General features: G+C 44.0%; 1 protein-coding gene across 2 annotated transcripts; it reads right to left on the minus strand.

The window, feature by feature from the left end:
• Positions 1-3,143: 3,143 nt before the first annotated feature.
• Positions 3,144-11,309, minus strand: LOC125539026 (short-chain dehydrogenase/reductase 1-like). 2 transcript variants are annotated; one of them, XM_087544500.1, is made up of 6 exons: positions 11,209-11,309; positions 11,037-11,136; positions 10,704-10,944; positions 10,232-10,297; positions 4,171-4,365; positions 3,144-3,696 (listed from the first exon to the last, which is right to left on the minus strand). In XM_087544500.1, the coding sequence occupies exons 2-6, from the start codon at positions 11,069-11,071 to the stop codon at positions 3,232-3,234; spliced, it is 1,002 nt and encodes a 333-aa protein (XP_087400626.1). In that variant the 5' UTR covers positions 11,072-11,136; positions 11,209-11,309; the 3' UTR covers positions 3,144-3,231. The 2 variants fall into 2 exon arrangements, with proteins under 2 accessions (XP_087400626.1, XP_048558343.1); XM_048702386.2 differs by lacking the exon at positions 11,209-11,309 and having other exon boundaries at positions 11,037-11,182.
• Positions 11,310-23,216: the final 11,907 nt, after the last annotated feature.

The following is a 23,216-nucleotide window of genomic DNA, read 5'->3' on the forward strand; positions in this document are numbered from 1 at the left end:
ACAGGGAACATCATAATCAGCCACGAGTTGATGCCTTGGGACTTGTAGCATATCCGACCTGCCAAATAGACTATAGTAGAAACCATCTCGGAGACTTGGAAATCAGACGGCTTTGTAGTGAAAATCTGATCCGGTCCGATGGATCGCCTGGTTGCGCGTGGTAGCATACACAGATACAACCCTAACTCTTGATCCAACCTCATATATGTTGTTCCACCTATTAGTCAACAACATAGATCCTTCCATGCCAACGGCAGAAAACTTTGCCGCGAACAATGTCGGCCCTGCATCATCGGAATGATCACGAGCTTCTCGAACCCTAGGAAAAATCCCTCCAAGAACTCAACACCACTGTGTGTGCGGCCCCACGGTGGGCGCCAACTGTCGTGGATTAGTCACGGCAGATGTCCTAGTGTGAGGACTTAGTCGTGGGGCCAACGCATCTATGTGGTAGATTGAGAGGGGTTGAGTGGAATCGAGAGGCGCAACACAATACAATGGTTTAGACTTCTTCGGGCCCCGGGAAACATCATCCGGTAACAACCCTACATGTTGTTTTGTGGCTAGGTCTCATTATCATCACGAGGGAGTCGCCGTAAACCGGCTCTCCCAGTTATGTCTAGCCCTAAGATTATTTTCTCCTCTCTCTTGGGGTGCCCTGCCCCTCCTTATATATGTTGAAGGGGCGGAGTACATGTAGATTCCAACTCAGATCAAGACTTAAACTATTCTGACTTCTCTTCATGGGCTTCTTAACATCTTGGGCTTCATAATGTCTTGGGCTTCATAACATCTTGGGCTTCATAACGTCTCGGGCTTCATAACCCCAGGAGACTCTATCTGCCGGGTTATGACTGTCAACATGTTATCATTGTCTGCCGGGTTAGACTGTCAACCAATTATGACTGTCTGCCGAGTTATGACTGTCTGCCGGTTTATGATGGTCTGCCGGTTTATGATGGTCTGCCGGGTTATGACTTCCTGCCGGTTTATGATACGACTTAACATCTGCCGGTTTATCATCTGACTTAACACCTTCCGGTTTACCAGGTCCCAGCCGGGTTATAACTCCGGCCGGGTCATACCGCGGGGTATATCCCCGACACTAAGTGTTCCTCCGGTATTCGGGAGTTGCATAATCTCATAGTCATAGGAACATGTATAAGTCATGAAGAAAGCAATAGCAATAAACTAAACGATCATAGTGCTAAGCTAACGGATGGGTCTTGTCCATCACATCATTCTCTAATGATGTGATCTTGTTCATCAAATGACAACTCATGTATATGGCTAGGAAACTTAACCATCTTTGATTAACGAGCTAGTCAAGTAGAGGCATACTAGGGACACTCTGTTTGTCTATGTATTCACACATGTATCAAGTTTCCGGTTAATACAATTTTAGAATGAATAATAAACATTTATCATGATATAAGGAAATATAAATAACAATGCTACCTCTTGAGAACTGCGTTGGTTTTCCCCGAAGAGGAAGGGAGGATGCAGCAAAGTAGCGTAAGTATTTCCCTCAGTTTTTGAGAACCAAGGTATCAATCCAGTAGGAGGCTACGCGTGAGTCCCTCGTACTTGCACAAAACAAATAAATCCTCGCAACCAACGCAAATAGGGGTTGTCAATCCCTATAAGGCCACTTACGAGAGTGAGATCTGATCGATATGATAAAGATAATATTTTTGGTATTTTTGTGATAAAGATGCAAAGTAAAATAAAGGCAAAGGAAATAACTAAGTAGTAGGAGATTGATATGATAAAGATAGACCCGGGGGCCATAGGTTTCACTAGTGGCTTCTCTCGAGAGCATAAGTATTCTACGGTGGGTGAACAAATTACTGTTGAGCAATTGACAGAATTGAGCATAGTTATGAGAATATCTAGGTATGATCATGTATATAGGCATCACGTCCGAGACAAGTAGACCGACTCCTACCTGCATCTACTATTATTACTCCACTCATCGACCGCTATCCAGCATGCATCTAGAGTATTAAGTTAAAAACAGAGTAACATGATGTAGAGGGATAGACTCATGCAATATGAAGAAAACCCCATCTTGTTATCCTCGATGGCAACAATACAATACGTGCCTTGCTGCCCCTACTGTCACTGGGAAAGGACACCGCAAGATTGAACCCAAAGCTAAGCACTTCTCCCATTGCAAGAAAGATCAATCTAGTAGGCCAAACCAAACTGATAATTCGAAGAGACTTGCAAGGATAACCAATCATACATAAAAGAATTCAGAGAAGATTCAAATATTATTCATAGATAGACTTGATCATAAACCCACAATTCATCGGTCTCAACAAACACACCGCAAAAAGAAGATTACATCGAATAGATCTCCACAAGAGAGGGGGAGAACATTGTATTGAGATCCAAAAACAAGGAAGAAGCCATATAGCTACTAACTATGGACCCGTAGGTCTGAGGTAAACTACTCGCACTTCATCGGAGAGGCTATGGTGTTGATGTAGAAGCCCTCCGTGATCGATGCCCCCTCCGGCGGAGCTCCGGAACAGGCCCCAAGATGGGATCTCGTGGATACAGAAAGTTACGGCGGTGGAATTAGGGTTTTGGCTCCGTATCTGATCATTTGGGGGTACGTGGATATATATAGGAGGAAGGAGTACGTCGGTGGAGCAACAGGGGCCCACGAGGGTGGAGGGCGCGCTTGGGGTAGGCAGGCGCCCCCTACCTCGTGGCCTCCTCTCTTGTGCCTTGACGTAGGGTCCAAGTCTCCTGGGTCTTATTCGTTGAAAAAATCATGTTCCCGAAGGTGTCATTCCATTTGGACTCCGTTTGATATTCCTTTTCTTCAAAACCCTAAAACAGACAAAAAACAACAATTCTGGGCTAGGCCTCCGGTTAATAGATTAGTCCCAAAAATAATATAAAAGTGGATAATAAAGCCCAATAATGTCCAAAATAGTAGACAATATAGCTAAGGATGAAAACAGAGCGGAAACGGACGGAACTGAATGCTATCATATTTGTTTTCACATTTTTTTACAGAAGCGGAAACGAATACTGAAACCCCGGAAATGAATATGGGAACAGATACTACCAGAAACGGACACGGAGCGAATACGAAGCGGATACAGAAACAGAAATAGGCATTGATCGGAACTTAAAACCCCTTGAATCATAGAGAAATACACACAAAAACAAACAAATTTAATGAGTTTCTAACATGGCTACAAAATAATATCATTATGTTAGCAACTTAGCGTAGTATTGTAGAAGTACAGGACAATTACATATAGGGTCAAGCTGATTACATGCGTGGTAGTAGAAGTTGGGCCTCGTATCCACTCTACTAATTGTGTCATTGTGTTCTCTTTGGTGGTTGGGCAAGAGAGCGACCTTCACCAGGTTGCTAGCGCCCTCCTCGAGCGTCAACTCTCCCATGTGCATGGACATGTCGCTCTTGACAAAACCAGGCGTCAAACAGTTGATGCGCATCGCGGGGAACCTCTTGGCAAGGATCCTCGTGTATGCATTCAGGGCAGCTTTGGCGACTTTGTAGGCCGACGAGCCACCGGTCGGCCACCCATGTGCCTCTATCAAGTTGGCATTGAAGTCTTCCAGGAATAGATCCAGAAGCTCCTCTAGTCTCTTTTCAGTAAGGTTGTCAATGTCGTCGAATTCCTTCTTCAGTTCTTCGCTGTTGAAGTTCTGCTCAAGAAAACAATACTTATTAGCTAAAAAGAACTAGTTTCTGAACCTGTGCTTTCTGACAGGGAAAAAAAGAACACATGGAGATGATGAAGGGTGAGGATTTGGAAGAAAAGAAAAATCCATATCCCACAATCCAAAGAATGTGAACCTATGTCGTATTATTTGGAATGAATACGAAGCTAAACTGAAATAAGATCCTGCTTATTGCATCTGACAAAAGAAGTTAAACTGAAATAAGATCATTTATGCGAACAGATATACCCTATCTCTTATTTAATAAGTACTCCGTAAGACTGTAATAATATTCTGGAAGACACAATGCAAGGCTGCACATATACTTTTTAAAAACTAAAAACTAAACAAAGTGGTAAACAAAGCTATAACAGAAACATACTGGCACAAATAATGTTAAATATATTTTCTGAAACTAGTAATTGGTTTTATCGATCTGTAGCGTGGTTAACAACTTACCCTTAGCAGTGAAAAGCCTGATGAGACATTGACAATTCTCCCAGAGGAGGACAACTGAAGAAGAGGCAGTAGTGCCTCCGTGACAAGCTTTGCCCCATAGTAGTTTGTTCTCATGCATTCTTTTGCTTCCTCATATGTCTCCTTAGAATTTTCTTTCATCCATTGAACTCTTTGATCTACATCCATGCTTTCAACCTATCCATGCATAAATGGGTTAATTATTACACAACATCTTATTAGAAATGCAGAAGCATAGATGCTAGGCTGGTTGGGTCAGGCAGGAGTATTCATCTTTAAAATCTAATTAAAGTATATGAAGTGAAGCACCAATTAAACTATAAGTTATTTTTGTTAACTAAGTGAGTTGAGGCCGACCCGCTTCAAATTTTCTCTTTTTTTTTGAAAAAGGAGGATGTACCCCCGGCCTCTGCATCTAGACGATGCTGTTAGGTTGATCTCCTTCCGATCGAGCCCAACGGCTCGACGGGCCCTTGACCCGTGCCCTGATCGGGGGCGCCCAACCAAACCATGGTTGGTGGGCCCCTGTCGCCGCGCTATATAAAGGGGTGGGAGAGTCGGCCGCACGCAACACGAGATTCACCGTGCGTTCAGAACCCCACCTACATCCCTACCATCTAGGGTTAGCGCGATACGACGGGAAGCTCCACCGCCGCCGCCATCTCTCTGTCATTGCCGTCGTGGCCATCTCACCACGATGGCCTCTGGCTCGAGTTCATCAACCCAAAGTGAAGGTAGGTTTACCGGATGATCTAGCCTACCCCGATCCAGAGAATCTATCAATGGTATCAGAGCCATGCTAGGCTATGATTTTCGGTTCAAAGAATAAACAGAGAAAGAAAAAAGATCCCTCCCCAAAGAACCCTAATCGACAGGGCAAAGAACGAATCCTCAACGGAAAAAGTAGCGCCGCCGCAAAGGCCGCGCCGTTCCTCTCGATCCGGACGGGCATCGGCAAGCCGAGCCGTTCGGAAGAAGAACACACCCTGCAAAGGGCAAAGGGCACCGCAGCCACGCCGTTCGACGGCGGCGCGCTTCCGCTATGGGAAACGCGTCACCGGCGAAGGGGAGGCAACGGCGCCACGGATCATCGCCGGACAAACAGGGGATCAGGGAACGGCTCCGTCGCGCCTCAGTCGCCTCTCACTGCCACTGGATTCAGTGGATGGGGAGAATATGGAGCGGGGAAAGGAAGAAACTCGCGCGCGGCTCGCGCGGCGCGGTGGCTTCACGCCGTCGCCGGCGGCCGGCGGAGCCCCGACACTGCTGGGCTCGTAAGGGAGCAAAGGAGGGCGCAAGCGCGACCCTCTCTCTCCCTCTGCCACAGGAAAGGAAGGGAGGAGCGGCGCGGTGGCTTTTCACCGGGGACCGGCGCCGTCGCGGTGGTCGGGCGACAGGACGGGATCGAGCGGCGCGCGCAAGGGGGGGAAATGGTGCTAGGGTTACGGGAGGGGGGTGGCTGCAGCTTGTTTACTCGCCCGATCTGCGCGGGCGGCCGTCAGATTTGATCCGACGGCAACCAGCGAGCGGTGCCCTCTTCCCCCCCCCCCCCCCCCCCCCCCCCAGCGGGCCGATGGGCCATAGTACAAGCAGGCTGCCAGGCGCGTGCCCGCGGTCGCTAGTCCGTTTATGGCCCAAAGAGGCACGCACGGTGCGCAGTAGGAAGGCCATGGACCGGGCTGTAAAAAATGAATTTTCTCCGTTATTTTTCTACACAGCAAGTTTTGATGAAATTTGTCCATATTTTGGGCAGATTTACAATAGTTTTTCTATGCAATTTTTTTCCAATGAAATTTTTTTGTTTAGATAATAGAAAAGTTAATTGAAATTTTTTCTGAAAATGAAAATAGAAAATTTTCAGAAAAAGAAATGTTCATGAATTTTACAAAGAAAATAATAAAGTTCATGAATTTTTTATTTGGTCAAAGAAAAGTTTTTGTAAAGAATAAAAAGTTCATGAATTTTTTATTCATGTTTTTCTGCTGCAAATAAAAAAGTGCTATTTTAAAAGTGAATAGAACTAAAGTAAAAGATTAAATTGTTACTTCTCTAATTCATTTTCGAACCAACCGGTTAAAATTGATAAGAGTGTAAAAGAGTACAGAATTGTTTTTGAATGAAATATTGTAAAGTTTCCGCTGCAAAGTAAAAGTTTTATCCTCCAATTAAATTGGAACCAACGGGAAAATTTAATTGGAAGAGATGTTCTTAGCAATGTTTTTTTCCTTGTGGATGAAATAAGATGCAGATAGTTTCCACGATGACAAAAAATATATATTTGTTTTAAAGTTAAAGTATGGTATTGTTATTTTCTGACCAACGTTGATGATAACAGTGATATAATTCTATGAGTTTTATGTTCAAAGTTTAAATCTCTGATAAATTTTGTATCAAAGTGCTCAATTTTCAGAGAACGATTAAGGATCAAGAAATGCTCTTGAACTGACAAATGTATATTTCTTGTTCCCGCTGCAATAAAGTTGATGATGATGATATTTCTTAGCAAAGTTGTTTAATAGAAATACTATCATCATATTGTTTATGAGTTATATGCATTATTTTCATTTCCGCCCAACGGTGATATGGAATTAATATAGAAGGATGATGTTTATTCTAATTCTGCCACAACGGTGATTTTGAATATAAAAGAAAGTTTCAAAAGTTTAATGCGCATTTCTTTTAACCAGACCAACGTAGGGTTATTTTTATGCCCATTATTGTTGATTATTGGCTATGTTTTCTCAGACTAAAAGTTTTTCCACGCTTTCATTCGTGAAAGCAAATGGCTGGGTACTTGTGACCCGAAAGATGTCATAATATGAGGGAGTATGTTCCTTCTAAAGAATGGCATCAAAAGAAAAGAGATAGATCATTGAGAGTCTTGGTTGATGAATGTCTTTCATGTACTCTCTATGAAAAGATTTTTCAGTTAACATGATTTGATATGAAACAAGCAACATGCGTGTTTAATTTGACCAACGTCGGATTAAGTATGTGTGTCAAAGAGCATTCGGATTTATTTCTAAATTTGATGATTGAATAAGCAGTCAAAAGAGCCAATTCTGACATTTATGTTCCCTTATAGGGAATTACCTACATGACGGGAAAAGATGATTACGATAAACCTGCATGGCGGGAAAAGTCTGAAAAAATACCTGCGTAACGGGGTAAAGCTGACATAATATTATGTCAAAAAATCCCGTATGGCGGGAGAAATTCTGGCAAGAGAAAGATATGATAACTCATGTGCTTTTAATGTATCCCACTCTGGGAGAGAAGAAAGGAGTATCTGAAAGGCGCAACCATACACTTATGGACATGGTGCGCAGCATGATGAGTTATTCCAACTTGCCATTGGGATTATGGATGGAGGCGCTTTCACATTCTCAATAGAGTACCAAGCAAGTCGGTGCCCAAAACACCGTACGAGCTATGGACATGAAGGGTGCCCTCCCTACAACACTTCAGGGTGTGGGGGTGCCCTGCGGAGGTCAAAATGTTTAATCCAAACATTGCAAAGTTAGATTCCAAAACAATAAGTTGCCACTTCACTGGCTATCCAGACAGATCAAAAGGTTTTTGTTTCTACTGCCCGGACAGATATACAAAGTTTGTAGAAACGAGACATGCAGTCTTCTTTGAGGACGAAATGATGAGAGGGAGCTTGGTAGCTCGGAAAATTGATTTTGAGGAGAAGAGGGTGCATGCACCTAATCCGATGATTCAGGAGCCATTTTTCTCATTACCAGTTGCAACTCCACCCATGACAACTATGGGGGTAGACCCGGAACCATCTGTCAGGAGCTGACTGAACCCGTTGTTGAGCATGAAAGGGAGGTGCAATAGCAAATTTTAGAAGAAGTGCCAGAAGTTGAGGCACAGAATGTGCCAGAAACTGAGGCCCTTAGAAGGTCTACAAGACCAAGAAAGTCAGCTATTTCTACTGACTTTAAAGTTTACAACAGAGAATATAGTGATACATCAATAATTATTAATTATTCACAAAGACCATACAAGGTGATACATCAATAAGCCTGAAGCCACCAACTTGGCAACGCTGTTGCTACTCCTATCCCTTTGATGAAGGTGTGTCGAATGTCCGGGCCTAATACCAAACAGACATCACACCAAAACCTAACATCTAAAGTCGGGTGTCCCATCCAAGCCACTACCTGGAATGGGTCCCACACCGGTCTGGCACACTCCCAGTGAGCACCGCATGCTGCAAGGGCCGTCACCTTCATCTTCCATCGGTCCATCCTCAGAGCAGAACTGATGCACCGACCTTGCCAGGCCTCTCTGCCATCAACGCCAACATGACGGCAGACAGCTTCCTCCTCCTGCGCAAGTCCATCTCCGCGCATCAGACGCCGAGTCTCCACAGCGCCACGCCGCCGAGATCCGCCACCATCAGTGTGTAAGATGAAGCACCGCTCCACCAAAGACGCCGTTCTCCGGTCCCTCGAACCCGTGTACACCTGCAAGAATGACGCCCCAAGGGGAAAAACGACACCAGAGAGCCGCCGTCATCCGATCTAGGGTTTCCCCCCAGAGGTAGCAGAGAGTGCCTTTGAACTTGTCCACGGCGATGCCTTCAGGAAGGGAATGACGCAGACAGCGCCGCCATTGTCGGCCTTGGCAATAGCCAATAGCAGGTTTTCACCCAGATCTGTTTGAAGACCTCCATCTCTCGTGCACAGGCCGCCGCCATCCCTGACGGGATCTGAATGAACCAGGCCGCCGCTGCCAGATCTCAGCAAGGAGAAGTCCCCCCATCGAAACCGGCCGGCCGAGCAGGGGAGGCCGAAACCGTGTCCGCCGGACCAGATCCGCGATGGATCCGTGCCCGCGCAGCCGCCACGGCCTGGCCGCCCGCTCGCGCCACTGTCTGGCCGCCGCGCCGCCCGACGCGCCCTCGCCAGCAACCTTTTGATCTGTCTGGATAGCCAGTGAAGTGGCAACTTACTGTTTTGGAATCTAACTTTGCAATGTTTGGATTAAACATTTTGACCTCCGCAGGGCACCCCCACACCCTGAAGTGTTGTAGGGAGGGCACCCTTCATGTCCATAGCTCGTACGGTGTTTTGGGCACCGACTTGCTTGGTACTCTATTGAGAATGTGAAAGCGCCTCCATCCATAATCCCAATGGCAAGTTGGAATAATTCATCATGCTGCGCACCATGTCCATAAGTGTATGGTTGCGCCTTTCAGATACTCCATTCTTCTCTCCCAGAGTGGGATACATTAAAAGCACATGAGTTATCATATCTTTCTCTTGCCAGAATTTCTCCCGCCATACGGGATTTTTTGACATAATATTATGTCAGCTTTACCCCGTTATCCAGGTATGCCAAAAAGTCAAACAAAAAGACGGAGAGAACCAAGAAAAGTCCCTTTCTACACAAAGAAAAGGCACTTGTGTTAAAAAGGTAATAAAAAGACCAACAGAAGTGAGAAAAGGTCATTTCTATACAACAAAAAATGCACTTGTGCCAATGCTATAAGAAACCCGACACCGCATATATCAAAAAAGACACTTATGACAAAGGGTGTGTAGTTGTCACCATGCGTGCGTAGCTACCACCATGCATAGGAAATCGCCTCTCTTAACACATAATTCACTAAACAAAAATAGTGACAACAATGCAGAATTTTAGGATTGCCAACTTCGACTAATGATTGCTACAATCTAATATTCTAGTTTTATCTTGTATTGCAACATCAGTGTGATGTGATTTCTCAAACTAAACTATGCTAGTTACAAAAGAATGATGCTGCGGTTGATGAATGATTTCTGGAATCCAAGCTTCTATGTTCACCCTTTACCCAACATCAGTAAGATATGTTTTCTCATACTAAACTACGCTCTAGGAGTTACAAGAGACAGTGATGTTTATGTCTGCCACAGTTGATAGATGCCAACAAACAACTACAAACGACTTATTATTGTTTTGACTTAACCTGATTCTGAAACAGGTATATATTACTGCTGACAAACTGCAATTCGATACAGAAAACATCAAAATGTTTTGCTTTAATTACCTGTTCCTGAACTTGTGCAAACAGAACTGGATCTCGATCAACACCTGAAATGCCTGCATTGTTAATCTACAAGTAACAAAAATCACATGATCATGGTGATGAATTAGAAAAATCCGAGAAAAATCACTTCTACATAAACACCAATGAGAAGTCAATAATCTGAACAGCGTAGTGTACCCGTATCAACCACAAGCCAAGATTAACTAGTACAAGCCTGGTAAAAGAAATCTACAGCACCTATACTACTTGTTAACAGAACTCTTAAATTCATTTTAAAATTATTCAATGCAACAATGTGCTGAGTAACAATTTCTGCACCTTCAGATGCAATTTTACTAAGTTAAGAGTCCGAGAAAAGAAAAGTGCACTTCTACGAATCTATGATTCTACCTGACGAGCTCTCAGTGGAACAGCACGAATGTCCACTTGCGCGAGGCCCTAAATTCAAAGCGCAAAGCGGAGTTACACATACCAGGATATCGAGCTTCCCGAACTGATCCCTGACGAAATCCGCCAGCCGGGCGACGCTGTCAGGGTCGGTGACATCCAGCTGATGGAAGACGACGTCAGCACCGGAGCGCCTGACGCCTTCGACCGCCTCCAGCCCCCTCGCCTCGTTCCTCGCCGTCAGCAGGACCTTGAGCCCCTTGGACGCGAGCTGCCTGCACGTCTCCAGCCCGATCCCTTTGTTCCCTCCGCTGACCAGGGCGATCCTAAATTACGCACATAGCAGCAGCGCGCGCAGAAATTCAAGTAAATTCGCTGAGCGGGGTACGGAAAGGGGAGGTAGATGCAGCGATCGAACCTCTTGCTCGACGGATTCGAGGTGGCTGCCTCCATCTTGATCTTTCCCCTCCGACGCGTTGCGGCGTGTCGAGGACTGTGTGAGCTATGGAGTCTGCAGCCTTGGAGTTTCTGATGGTCGTTAGCTGCACCTTCTTCGTACTGCAAAACACATAAGTTGTTTATAAGCTTACCTTCAGCCGGCCGATCGCGCGGGCGCCTCCGCCGGCTCCGTCTCCATCAGATCGTCTCTTGATCAGATGGACAAGAGCACCCCCGTGTCAATGTTTTCTGCAACTTAGTTTTTGTTTCGAAAGAAAGAGTTTTGCAACTGCATGGCTTTTTGCAACGACGGTGACTCATGCGGCTTCAGGGGCGATGGGGGCAAGGAATCTCGCCGAATCCTACAAGGATGATGCGCGGGTAGGAGGCAGAGACGTCCGGGAGCCGCGGGGGCAGAGACTCATGCGGCTAGGAGCACGACGACGGCGAGGATTCCAGTTGGATCTTGTCGGATCCGACGAGGAGGTGGGGACCTCCGGGAGCGGCGGGAGCTCGGCATGGTCCAGCGGGGTTGACAACAAGCTTCACAACAAAGACCCGCGACGGCAGCGGCGAACGGCGCTCCTATGGCGAGAGATACAAAGTGATCGAGAAAATAGAAGGCAGAGGATGGTGGCGAGGTGACTTTGGTCGGAGGTCTGTGCTCGCTGGCGGCAGCGCTAAGGCGGGGATGGGCGGCGTCGATCCTCCCTCGCCTCATTGGTGCAAGATAGTTGTATTCACCTCATTGGTGCCCATATATAACACGTACCGAGGTAGTTTCTTTCATGACGAGAACCTTAATTTTTTTTGCAGCAAATTCGGAAACTTTATTAATGAACGATCATAGTGTTACAGTCCGCCCTAGACATGAAACCAGAAACTCAGGGCTTACATCAAGCCAACTCTCGGTGCCATCGAGTGAGCAAGCTAAACAAGCACACTGATGCGCCAGTACATTAGCATCCCTACTGACATGAGTAACAAAAAGAGAAGCAAAACTAGCACCAATTTCTTCTAATTCATCCAAGATAGGCGCTGCAACAGACCTAGTGTTGCTGCGCAGACCTAGTGTTGCTGCGCAATTTTCATAGGTCGACTAACTCCAAGCAATCAGTCTCCATAATCACATGTGAGAAGCCACGAAGCTGAGCAAAGATCATCCCGTCACGAAAAGCTAGGAGTTTTGTGATGAAGGGGTCGGTGATGCCGTGTAGGGGTTTGCTCCAGGCTCTGAGGAACGCAATGTGCGAACAGGCAACACCTCCCGCTCCGCCCTTCATATCCTCCACATTCAGCGCTCCATCAGTGTTGATTGTAACCCAACCTGCTTCTGGTGGTCGCCACCTCTGACCAACCGTCAATCTCCGTCGCGAGGAAGGGAATTCCAAGATCGCCAAGGTCTCATGGACCCACTTCAGAGCTTGAACATGGTCGTAGCCGTCGCGCTCATGAGTCCAGCAATTGCGTGACGACCAAATGCTATGCATAATCGTAATTATCTTGCATCTTTCCTCATCTGTGAACATGTGGTCAAGCAAGATATCACGTGCCCAAGTATCCCGATGCAGCCGTGGGAGATATAGCTGAAATCTGTCCCAGGATGCAATCCAAAACTTCTTTGCATGTGTGCAATGTATCATCGCATGTAGCATGTCTTCCTCCAACGCCTTGCAGATGTCACACAAGCCAAGCTGCTTGATGTGTCGATGTCGCAAGGTTACAGAATCAGGGAGTATCCCTCGGAGTACTCTCCACCAAAAAACTCGGACCTTGGGGACGACTTTAGGTCTCCACAAGGCAGTCCACAACTGTGTATTGGCTGATGATGTTTCTGTAGTCGCCCTTTCCTCTAAAGAGCCAAGCTCGTCGCGATTCACAAGAGAACGATACACTGATTTTATGCCCGACTTCTCCAAAGCCCAAGCCAAAGTGTCTTCACCACCCGAAGAGATCAGAGGTATATTTAAAATTGCCACCGCATCCGGGTGCAAGAAATTCTGGCGGACAATCTGTTCATTCCAATTCCCAGTATAATCATCAATGAGTTCAGAAACACTAGTCAGCGGAGCTGTGCCTGAGGCGATCCCTAGGTCTCAAAGTGGGTGTGTTTGGAATCCAATTGTCCGTCCATGTTGATATGGTTGTGCCGTCGCCAACTCGGCGGATAAGACCAATAGTGAGAGTGTCTCGCCCTTCTATGATGGCCATCCAAGTCGCCGATGCTCGAGCCGGGGCTGTAGCATTGAGAAAATTCGTATGCAGTAAGTACTTGCCCTTCAGCACCCTGGCACACAATGAGTTCGGTCTTGTGAGGAGGCGCCATCCATGTTTTCCAAGCATCGCCAAGTTAAAAAACTGCAAATTTCGGAAACCCATGTCGCCCTTCACCTTTGGTGTCGCAAGTTTGTTCCATGATAGCCAATGGAGAGAACGCTTGTCAATCGAGCTCCCCCACCAATATTTTGCCATGCATGAAGTAACACTCTTGCACACCTTTTTTGTCAGAATGAAACAACTCATGTTGGAAGTTGGAATAGACTGGATAACTTTCTTGAGAAGAACCTCTCTCGCAGCACAAGCCATGTTCCGCTCTGACCAGCCTCACATTTTATCCCGACATCTATCCACCACATGAACAAAATTCCCACTGGTGATTCTACCAATAGCAGTCGGGAGCCCCACAGGTAGCGTTCTGAAAATGCTTCTACATGAATCCTGAGAGACTGTTTAATAGTCTGTCGTAGGGGCTGTCCCGTATTGCCACTAAAGTAGATGGAGCTTTTCTCCCGGTTTACTGCATGTCCAGAACATTCAACATATATCCGGAGAATCTCGTTAAGCCTCTCTGTACTTTGGGTTTTTGCACTGAGAAAGATCAAGCTGTCGTCAACAAATAGAAGATGATTAACCCAAGGTGCATGCAGACTTACCCTGATGCCTCTGTCAATATATGCCCTGCCAAAATTATTCAGAAGTGATGTAAGGTCCTAGGCACACAACAAAAACAAGTATGGTGACATGGGGCATCCTTGACGGAGCCCCCTCGAAGGAGTGAAGTAGGGGAGAAACCCCCCATTTACTTTGATTGTGAACCTCACTGAGGTCACACACTTCATGATTAAGCGAATAAAGTTATCACTGAAGCCCAACTTAAGTAGCATCGCTTTGAGATAGTGCCATTCCACTCTATCATAGGCCTTGAGCATATCAAGCTTCACCGCACAGCATGCATTCTTGCCTTTCTTACGCCTTTTGATCACATGAATGCTTTCGTAAGCCACAAGTACATTGTTCGTGATTAAACGTCCTGGAACAAATGCACTCTGTTCTTCTCCAATCACCTCATCCAAAATCCCTCGGACTCTATTGGCAATTGCTTTGACTACAATCTTGTATAGAACAGGGCATAAGGCAATTGGCTGGAATTGAGATATTTTTTGTGGGTGTCCTACCTTTGGGATCAAAGTTATGGATGTGTCGTTCAACCCCAAAGGTAATTCCCCTTCGTTCAAAAACTCCAGGACGGCCACTGTGATGTCCTCTCCAAGAACTTCCCAATGCCGTTGATAAAAATCTGTAGTGAACCCGTTGACCCCAGGGGCCTTTGACGGTGCCATGTCAAATAGAGCCTTCTTTACTTCTGCCGCAACATATGGTTTGTTGACATGGTCATTCATTTGATCAGTGACACTCAGTTGCACACAGTTTAATAATACTTCCATCGGGTTGAAGCCTTGTGTCTGATACAAGGCGTGATAGAAGTCACTGATCTCCTTCTTCACCTCCTCCGGGTCTTGCAAAATCTGACCATGTATGTTCTCTAGAGAAGTGATTCGATTGATTCTTTTACGGTGAGCGGCTTGAGCTTGAAAATAACCAGTGTTGCGATCTCCCTCCCATAACCAAAGCACCCGCGATCTCTGCTTGAGCCAGATTTCTTCCTGTCGCATGGCTTCTCACAGTTGCGCTGCAACAACGAGCTCCTCCTCTGTAGCCCCCCGGCCCATTGAGACGCTCCTTAGACATTCTAGGCACTTCTGTAGCTTGCGTACTTTCTTTGATAAATTTACGAATTCACGCTCGCCCCAGACACCCAGATCCTTTTGGATGACTACCAGCGCATCCACGACGCCTTGCAAGCCTCTCCGGCTAGCCCCTGCATGCCACAAGTCACGTACAATCTTTTCGTACTGACCATGGGACTGCCAAACATTTTCATATCTGAAACTCCGTTGGGCTCGATGCCAGTGATTAGCCATGCTAGTTCTGAACTCAGCCGCAACATAACAATGATCTGACTCCACGCTGCTAATATGCTTGATAGTAGTGTGCTGGAATAGATTCAAAAACCGGTCATTAGCAAGGGCCCGATCAAGGCGAGCCTTTACGTTTGCCGCTCCAACCTGCCGATTATCCCATGTATAGGGTATAGCTCTCCATCCCAAATCTTGTAGGGAACAGTCATCAACCGCATCCCGGAACGCCCTCATCTGGACCTCCGACCTAGCATTGACACTGAAGTGCTCGCCCGCCTGCATTGTCTCGTTAAAATCTCCCATGCAGATCCATGCGTCATGCAGGACAGCAAATAAAGTGCGGAGAAAACGCCAACTATGGTGTCTATTTTCCACCCGTGGCTCTCCATAGAAACCAGTGAAACGCCAAGTTTTATTGTCTTTCTTAGCTGATACATCAATGTGTGACCGGCTATAATTTTCCAACTTGACTTCAACATCATTTGACCAAAACGGGCCAATGCCACCACTAAGCCCATCACTATCGATGGCGAAACAACCAGAAAAACCTACAGAAAATTTCAAATCTTCCACTCTTTTGCCCTTAATTTTGGTCTCCATTATGAACAGAAGGGTGGGACCTTCTTGCTTCACAATCTTCCGAAGCTCTCGAACTGTCTGGGGGTTCCCAAGCCCCCGACAGTTCCAACTGATGGTACTCATTGCAACGGACAGCACTAACTAGCAGCTGCTACCGAGGATTCAGACGTTGGTGGTGTCGGTTTCTTCTTCTTTGGTTCTCTCTCAACAAATATATCGCCCAATTTTTCAATCTCTGTCTCTGAAGCCGAACCCCGCACACCATATGTGTTCACAGCCCCTTCTCCTTTCTCTGTAATGGCCAGAGGAGTGGGCGCCACTTTTTGGTAGACTTGGATTGATAGCCCTCCTTTCCTCTTGTTCTGGACTGGATTCTTGGCTGGGGACGTCACCTCGACCCCCTCCTTCTGCTTGGACCTTGACGAACGTGATTCACGTGTGCTGCGTTGCGTATCTTGCTTTTCCTTCATTGAGTTCTGATACGTCCATTTTGCATCATGCTTTTATATCGATATTTATTGCATTATGGGCTGTTATTTCACATTATGTCACAATACTTATGGCTATTATCTCTTATTTTACAAGGTTTACATAAGCAGGGAGAATGCCAACAGCTGGAATTCTGGGCTGGAAAAGGAGCAAATATTAGAAACCTATTCTGCACAACTCCAAAAGTCCTGAAACTCCACGGAATACCTTATAATAAATAATGAAAAATCCTCGCCAAAGATGAAGACCAAGGGCCCACACCCTATCCACGAGGGTGGGGGGGGGCGCCCCCCTAGGGCACGCCCCCTACCTCGTGGGCCCCCTGGTGGCTCTCCGATGACCATCTTCTGCTATAAGAAGTCTTTCATCGAGAAAAAAAATGAGAAGCAACCTTTTGGGATGAAATTCTGCCGCCACGAGGAGGAACCTTGGCGGAACCAATCTAGGGCTCCGGCAGAGTTGTTCTGCCGGGGAAACATCCTTCCCGGAGGGGGAAATCATCGCCATCGTCATCACCAACATTCCTCTCATTGGAAGAGGGCAATCTCCATCAACATCTTCATCAGCACCATCTCATCTCAAAACCCTAGTTCATCTCTTGTATCCAATTCTTGTCTCCAAGTCCGGGATTGGTGCTAATAGGTTGCTAGTAGTGTTAATTACTCCTTGTAGTTGATGCTAGTTGGTTTAATTGGTGGAAGATCATATGTTCAGATCCTTTATGCATATTATTACCCCTCTGATTATGAACATGAATATGCTTTGTGAGTAGTTACGTTTGTTCCTGAGGACAAGGGAGAAGTCTTGCTATTAGTAGTCATGTGAATTTGGTATTCGTTCGATATTTTGATGAGATGTATGTTGTCTAGCCTCTAGTGGTGTTATGTGAACGTCGACTACATAACACTTCACCATTATTTGGGCCTAGAGGAAGGCATTGGGAAGTAATAAGTAGATGATGGGTTGCTAGAGTGACAGAAGCTTAAACCCTAGTTTATGTGTTGCTTCCTAAGGGGCTGATTTGGATCCATATGTTTCATGCTATGGTTAGGTTTACCTTAATACTTTTGTTGTAGTTGCGGATGCTTGCAATAGAGGTTAATCATAAGTGGGATGCTTGTTCAAGTAAGAACAGAACCCAAGCACCGGTCCATCCACATGTCAAATTATCAAAGTACCGAACGGAATCATATGAACATGATGAAAACTAGCTTGACGATATTCCCATGTGTCCTCAGGAGCGCTTTTCCTTATATAAGATTTTGTCCAGGCTTGTCCTTTGCTACAAAAAGGATTGGGCCACCTTGCTGCACTTTATTTACTTTTGTTACTTGTTGGTCGTTACAAATTATCTTATCACAAAACTATCTGTTACCACTTATTTCAGTACTTGCAGAGAATACCTTGCTGAAAACCGCTTATCATTTCCTTCTGCTCCTCGTTGGGTTCGACACTCTTACTTATCGAAAGGACTACCATAGATCCCCTATACTTGTGGGTCATCAAGACCCTTTTCTGGCGCCGTTGCCGGGGAGTGAAGCGCCTTTGGTAGGTGGAATTTGGTAAGGATAAATTTACTATCACTTGTTACTATGGAAAGTAATCCTCTCAGGGGCTTGTTCGGGGTATCTTCACCCCGACCAGTAGAGCAAAGAGTTGCTCCTCAACCTACTGAACCTATTGAAAATGAAATTCCTTATGATTATCCTTCGGGTATGATAGAAAAACTGCTAGCTAATCCTTTTACAGGAGATGGAACAAAGCATCCTGATGAACACCTAATATATGTGGATGAAGTTTGTGGATTATTTAAGATTGCAGGTATACCTGACGATGTTGCTAAGAAGAAGGTCTTCCCTTTATCTTTGAAGGGAGACGCATTGACATGGTATAGGCTATGCGATGATACGAGATCATGGAACTATAGAAGATTGAAATTGGAATTTCATCAAAAGTATTACCCTATGCATCTTGTTCATCGTGACCGCAATTATATATATAATTTTTGGCCTCGCGAAGGAGAAATCATCGCTCAAGCTTGGGGGAGGCTTAAATCAATGTTATATTCATGCCCCAATCATGAGCTCCCAAGAGAAACAATTCTTCAAAAAAATTATGCTCGACTTTCTAAAAATAATCGCACCATGCTCGATACTTCTTGTGCTGGCTCTTTTATGATGAAGGCTATTGGATTTAGATGGGATTTATTGGATAGAATTAAAGGCAACTCTGAAGATTGGGATCTCAACAAAGGTAAGGAGTCAGGTATGACACCTAAGTTTGATTGTGTTAAATATATGGATACCGATATTTTCCGTAAGTTTAGCACTAAATATGGACTTGATTCTGAGATAGTAGCTTCTTTCTGTGAATCTTTTGCTACTTATGTTGATCTCCCTAAGGAGAAGTGGTTTAAATATCATCCTCCCATAGAAGTAAAAGTAGGTGCACCTATTAAAGTTGAAGAAAAGACTGTCACTTATAATGATCCTATTGTTCCTACTTGTTATGTTGAGAAACCACCATTCCCTGTTAGGATAAAGGATCATGCTAAAGCTTCAACTGTGGTTCGTAAAAGCAATATTAAAACATATACACCTCCTGAGCAAGTTAAAGTAGAACCTAATATTGCTATTGTTAAAGATCTCTTGTCTGATAATATTGATGGGCATGTTATTCAGTTCCGCGGTGAAACTGCTAGAATTGCTAAACCTTGTGCTAAAGATAAAAATAGACCTGTGGTAGGCGTGCCTGTTATTTCTGTTAAAATAGGAGAACATTGTTATCATGGCTTATGTGATATGGGTGCTAGTGCTTGTGCAATACCTATTGACTTATACAAAGAAATTATGCATGACATTGCACCTGTTGAGTTAGAAGAAATTGATGTTACTATTAAACTTGCTAATAGAGATACTATTTCACCAATGGGAATTGTTAGAGATGTTGAAGTCTTGTGTGGGAAAACTAAATATCCTGCTGATTTTCTTGTTCTTGGTTCCCCACAAGATAGCTTTTGTCCCATTATATTTGGTAGACCCTTCTTAAATACTGTTAATGCTACCATAGATTGCACAAGGGATGTTGTTACTGTCGGCTTAGATGATATGACTCATGAGTTTAATTTCTCTAAATTTAGTAAACAACACCGTGAAGAAGAATTGCCTAGTAAGGATGAAATTATTGGTCTTTCTTCTGTTGTCGTACCTCCTAGTGATCCTTTAGAACAATATTTGCTAGACCATGAGAATGATATGTTTATGAATGAAAGAAGGGAAATAGATGAAGTATTCTTTAAATAGGAACCTATTCTGAAACACAATTTGCCTGTTGAAATCCTAGGGGATCCCCCTCCACCTAAGGGTGATCCCGTGTTTGAGCTTAAACCGTTGCCTGATAATCTTAAATATGCTTATCTTGATGAAAAGAAGATATATCCTGTTATTATTAGTGTTAACCTTTCAGAGCATGAAGAAGAAAGATTATTGAAAACTCTGAAGAAGCACCGTGCTGCTATTGGATATACTCTTGATGATCTTAAGGGCATTAGTCCCACTCTATGTCAACATAAAATAAATTTGGAAGCAAATGCCAAACCAGTTCGTGATCCTCAACGACGTCTGAATCCTAAAATGAAAGAAGTGGTAAGAAAAGAAATACTAAAGCTTCTGGAGGCAGGTATAATTTACCCCATTGCTGATAGTCAGTGGGTAAGTCCTGTTCATTGTGTCCCTAAGAAGGGAGGTATTACTGTTGTTCCTAATGATAAAGATGAATTGATTCCACAAAGAATTATTACAGGTTATAGGATGGTAATTGATTTCCGCAAATTAAATAAGGCTACTAAGAAAGATCATTACCCCTTACCTTTTATCGATCAAATGCTAGAAAGATTATGCAAACATACACATTACTGCTTTCTAGATGGTTATTCTGGTTTCTCTCAAATACCTGTGTCAGCTAAAGATCAATCAAAGACTACTTTTACATGCCCTTTTGGTACTTTTGCTTATAGATGTATGTCTTTTGGTTTATGTAATGCACCTGCTACCTTTCAAAGATGCATGATGGCTATATTCTCTGACTTTTGTGAAAAGATTTCTGAGGTTTTCATGGACGACTTTTCCATCTATGGATCTTCTTTTGATGATTGCTTGAGCAATCTTGATTGAGTTTTGCAGAGATGTGAAGAAACTAATCTTGTCTTGAATTGGGAAAAGTGCCACTTTATGGTTAATGAGGGTATTGTCTTGGGGCATAAAGTTTCTGAAAGAGGTATTGAAGTCGATAAAGCCAAGGTTGATGCTATTGAAAAGATGCCATGTCCCAAGGACATCAAAGGTATAAGAAGTTTCCTTGGTCACGCGGGATTTTATAGGAGGTTCATTAAGGACTTCTCAAAAATTTCTCGGCCTCTGACTAATTTATTACAAAAAGATATACCATTTGTCTTTGATGATGATTGTGTAGAAGCATTTGCAATACTTAAGAAAGCATTAGTCTCTGCACCTATTGTTCAGCCACCTGATTGGAATTTACCCTTTGAAATTATGTGTGATGCTAGCGATTATGTTGTAGGTGCTGTTCTAGGGCAAAGAGTTGATAAGAAATTAAATGTTATCCATTATGCTAGTAAGACTCTAGACAATGCTCAAAGAAATTATGCTACTACTGAAAAAGAACTTTTAGCAGTTGTATTTGCTTGTGATAAGTTCAGACCTTATATTGTTGATTCTAAAGTAACTATCCACACTAATCATGCTGCTATTAAATATCTTATGGAGAAGAAAGATGCTAAACCTAGACTTATTAGATGGGTTCTCTTGCTACAAGAATTTGATTTGCATATTGTTGATAGAAAAGGAGCTAAGAACCCTGTTGCAGACAACTTATCTAGGTTAGAGAATGTTCTTGATGACCCACTACCTATTGATGATAGCTTTCCTGATGAACAATTAAATGTCATAAGTACTTCTCATAGTACCCCTTGGTATGCTGATTATGCTAATTACATAGTTGCTAAATTTATACCACCTAGCTTCACATACCAACAAAAGAAAAAGTTCTTCTATGATTTGAGACATTACTTTTGGGATGACCCACATCTTTATAAAGAAGGAGTAGATGGTGTTATTAGACGTTGTGTACCTGAGCATGAACAGGAACAGATCCTACGCAAGTGCCACTCCAAAACTTATGGAGGACACCACGCGGGAGATAGAACTGCACATAAGGTATTGCAATCTGGTTTTTATTGGCCTACTCTCTTCAAGGATGCCCGTAAGTTTGTCCTATCTTGTGATGAATGTCAAAGAATTGGTAATATTAGTAGACGTTAAGAAATGCCTATGAATTATTCACTTGTTATTGAACCGTTTGATGTTTGGGGCTTTGATTATATGGGACCTTTTCCTGCCTCTAATGGATATACACATATTTTAGTTGATGTTGATTACGTTACTAAGTGGGTAGAAGCTATTCCAACTAGTAGTGCTGATCATAACACTTCTATTAAAATGCTTAAAGAAGTTATTTTTCCGAGGTTTGGAGTCCCTAGATATTTAATGACTGATGGTGGTTCACATTTTATTCATGGTGCTTTCCGTAAAACACTTGCTAAATATGACATCAATCATAGAATTGCATCTCCGTATCACCCACAGTCTAGTGGTCAAGTAGAATTGAGTAATAGAGAACTCAAATTAATTTTGCAAAAGACTGTCAATAGGTCTAGAAAGAATTGGTCCAAGAAACTTGATGATGCATTATGGGCCTATAGAACTGCATATAAAAATCCTATGGGTATGTCTCCGTAAAAAATGGTATATGGAAAAGCATGTCACTTACCTCTCGAACTAGAACATAAGGCATATTGGGCTATTAAAGAACTCAACTATGATTTCAAACTTGCCGATGAAAAGAGGTTATTTTATATTAGCTCACTTGATGAATGGAGAACCCAAGCTTATGAAAATGCCAAGTTGTTTAAAGAAAAGGTTAAAAGATGGCATGACAAAAGGATACAAAAGCGTGAGTTTAATGTAGGTGATTATGTATTGCTATACAACTCTCGTTTAAGATTTTTTGCAGGAAAACTTCTCTCTAAATGGGAAGGCCCCTATGTTATCGAGGAGGTCTATCATTCCGGTGCCATAAAAATCAACAACTTTGAAGGCACAAATCCGAAGGTGGTAAATGGTCAGAGAATTAAACATTATATCTTAGGTAATCCCATAAATATTGAAACCGTAACCCCGGAGGAATACATAAGGGACACTTTCCAGAATGTTTCAGACTCCGAAAAGGAATAGGTATGTGGTACGGTAAGTAGACCGATTCCAAAACAGTTTTTAAGGCAATATTTCTCCGTTTTGGAATATTTAGAAAAATAGAAAATTAAGTAGCAGTCCAGGAAGGACACGAGGGCCCCACGAGGGTGGAGGGCGTGCCCCCTACTTCGTGAGCACCTCGTGTGCCTTCCGGACTCTATTTTCTTGCACGATACGTATTTTGGTCGGTAAAAATTCATTATATATTCTTTCGAAGGTTTTGACTCCCGTATCATGCAAATATCCTCTGTTTTTGTTTTGAGTTGTTGTTGCTGCAGATTAGAGCAAGATGTCTTCTCAAGAGTCAGTCGAGGAGAGCCGTGTATCTAATCCGGCACCGGAACCAAGGGCAAACAGCGACCCTGACCACTTTGGACCAGCAACGGAGGAAGAGATGGAGGCTGACCTAATGAGGGTAGATGCCATGGAGGATCAAGAAGTCACCTCTCGCTTCCGAGATGGGTTCACGATGGGGGAACTATAGAGCTCAGCTATTCCAAACTC

The sequence above is a fragment of the Triticum urartu genome, chromosome 2A, assembly GCF_056163025.1.
Source record: "Triticum urartu cultivar PI428250 chromosome 2A, HENAU_Tu73, whole genome shotgun sequence".
In the NCBI taxonomy this organism is placed as follows: domain Eukaryota; kingdom Viridiplantae; phylum Streptophyta; class Magnoliopsida; order Poales; family Poaceae; genus Triticum; species Triticum urartu.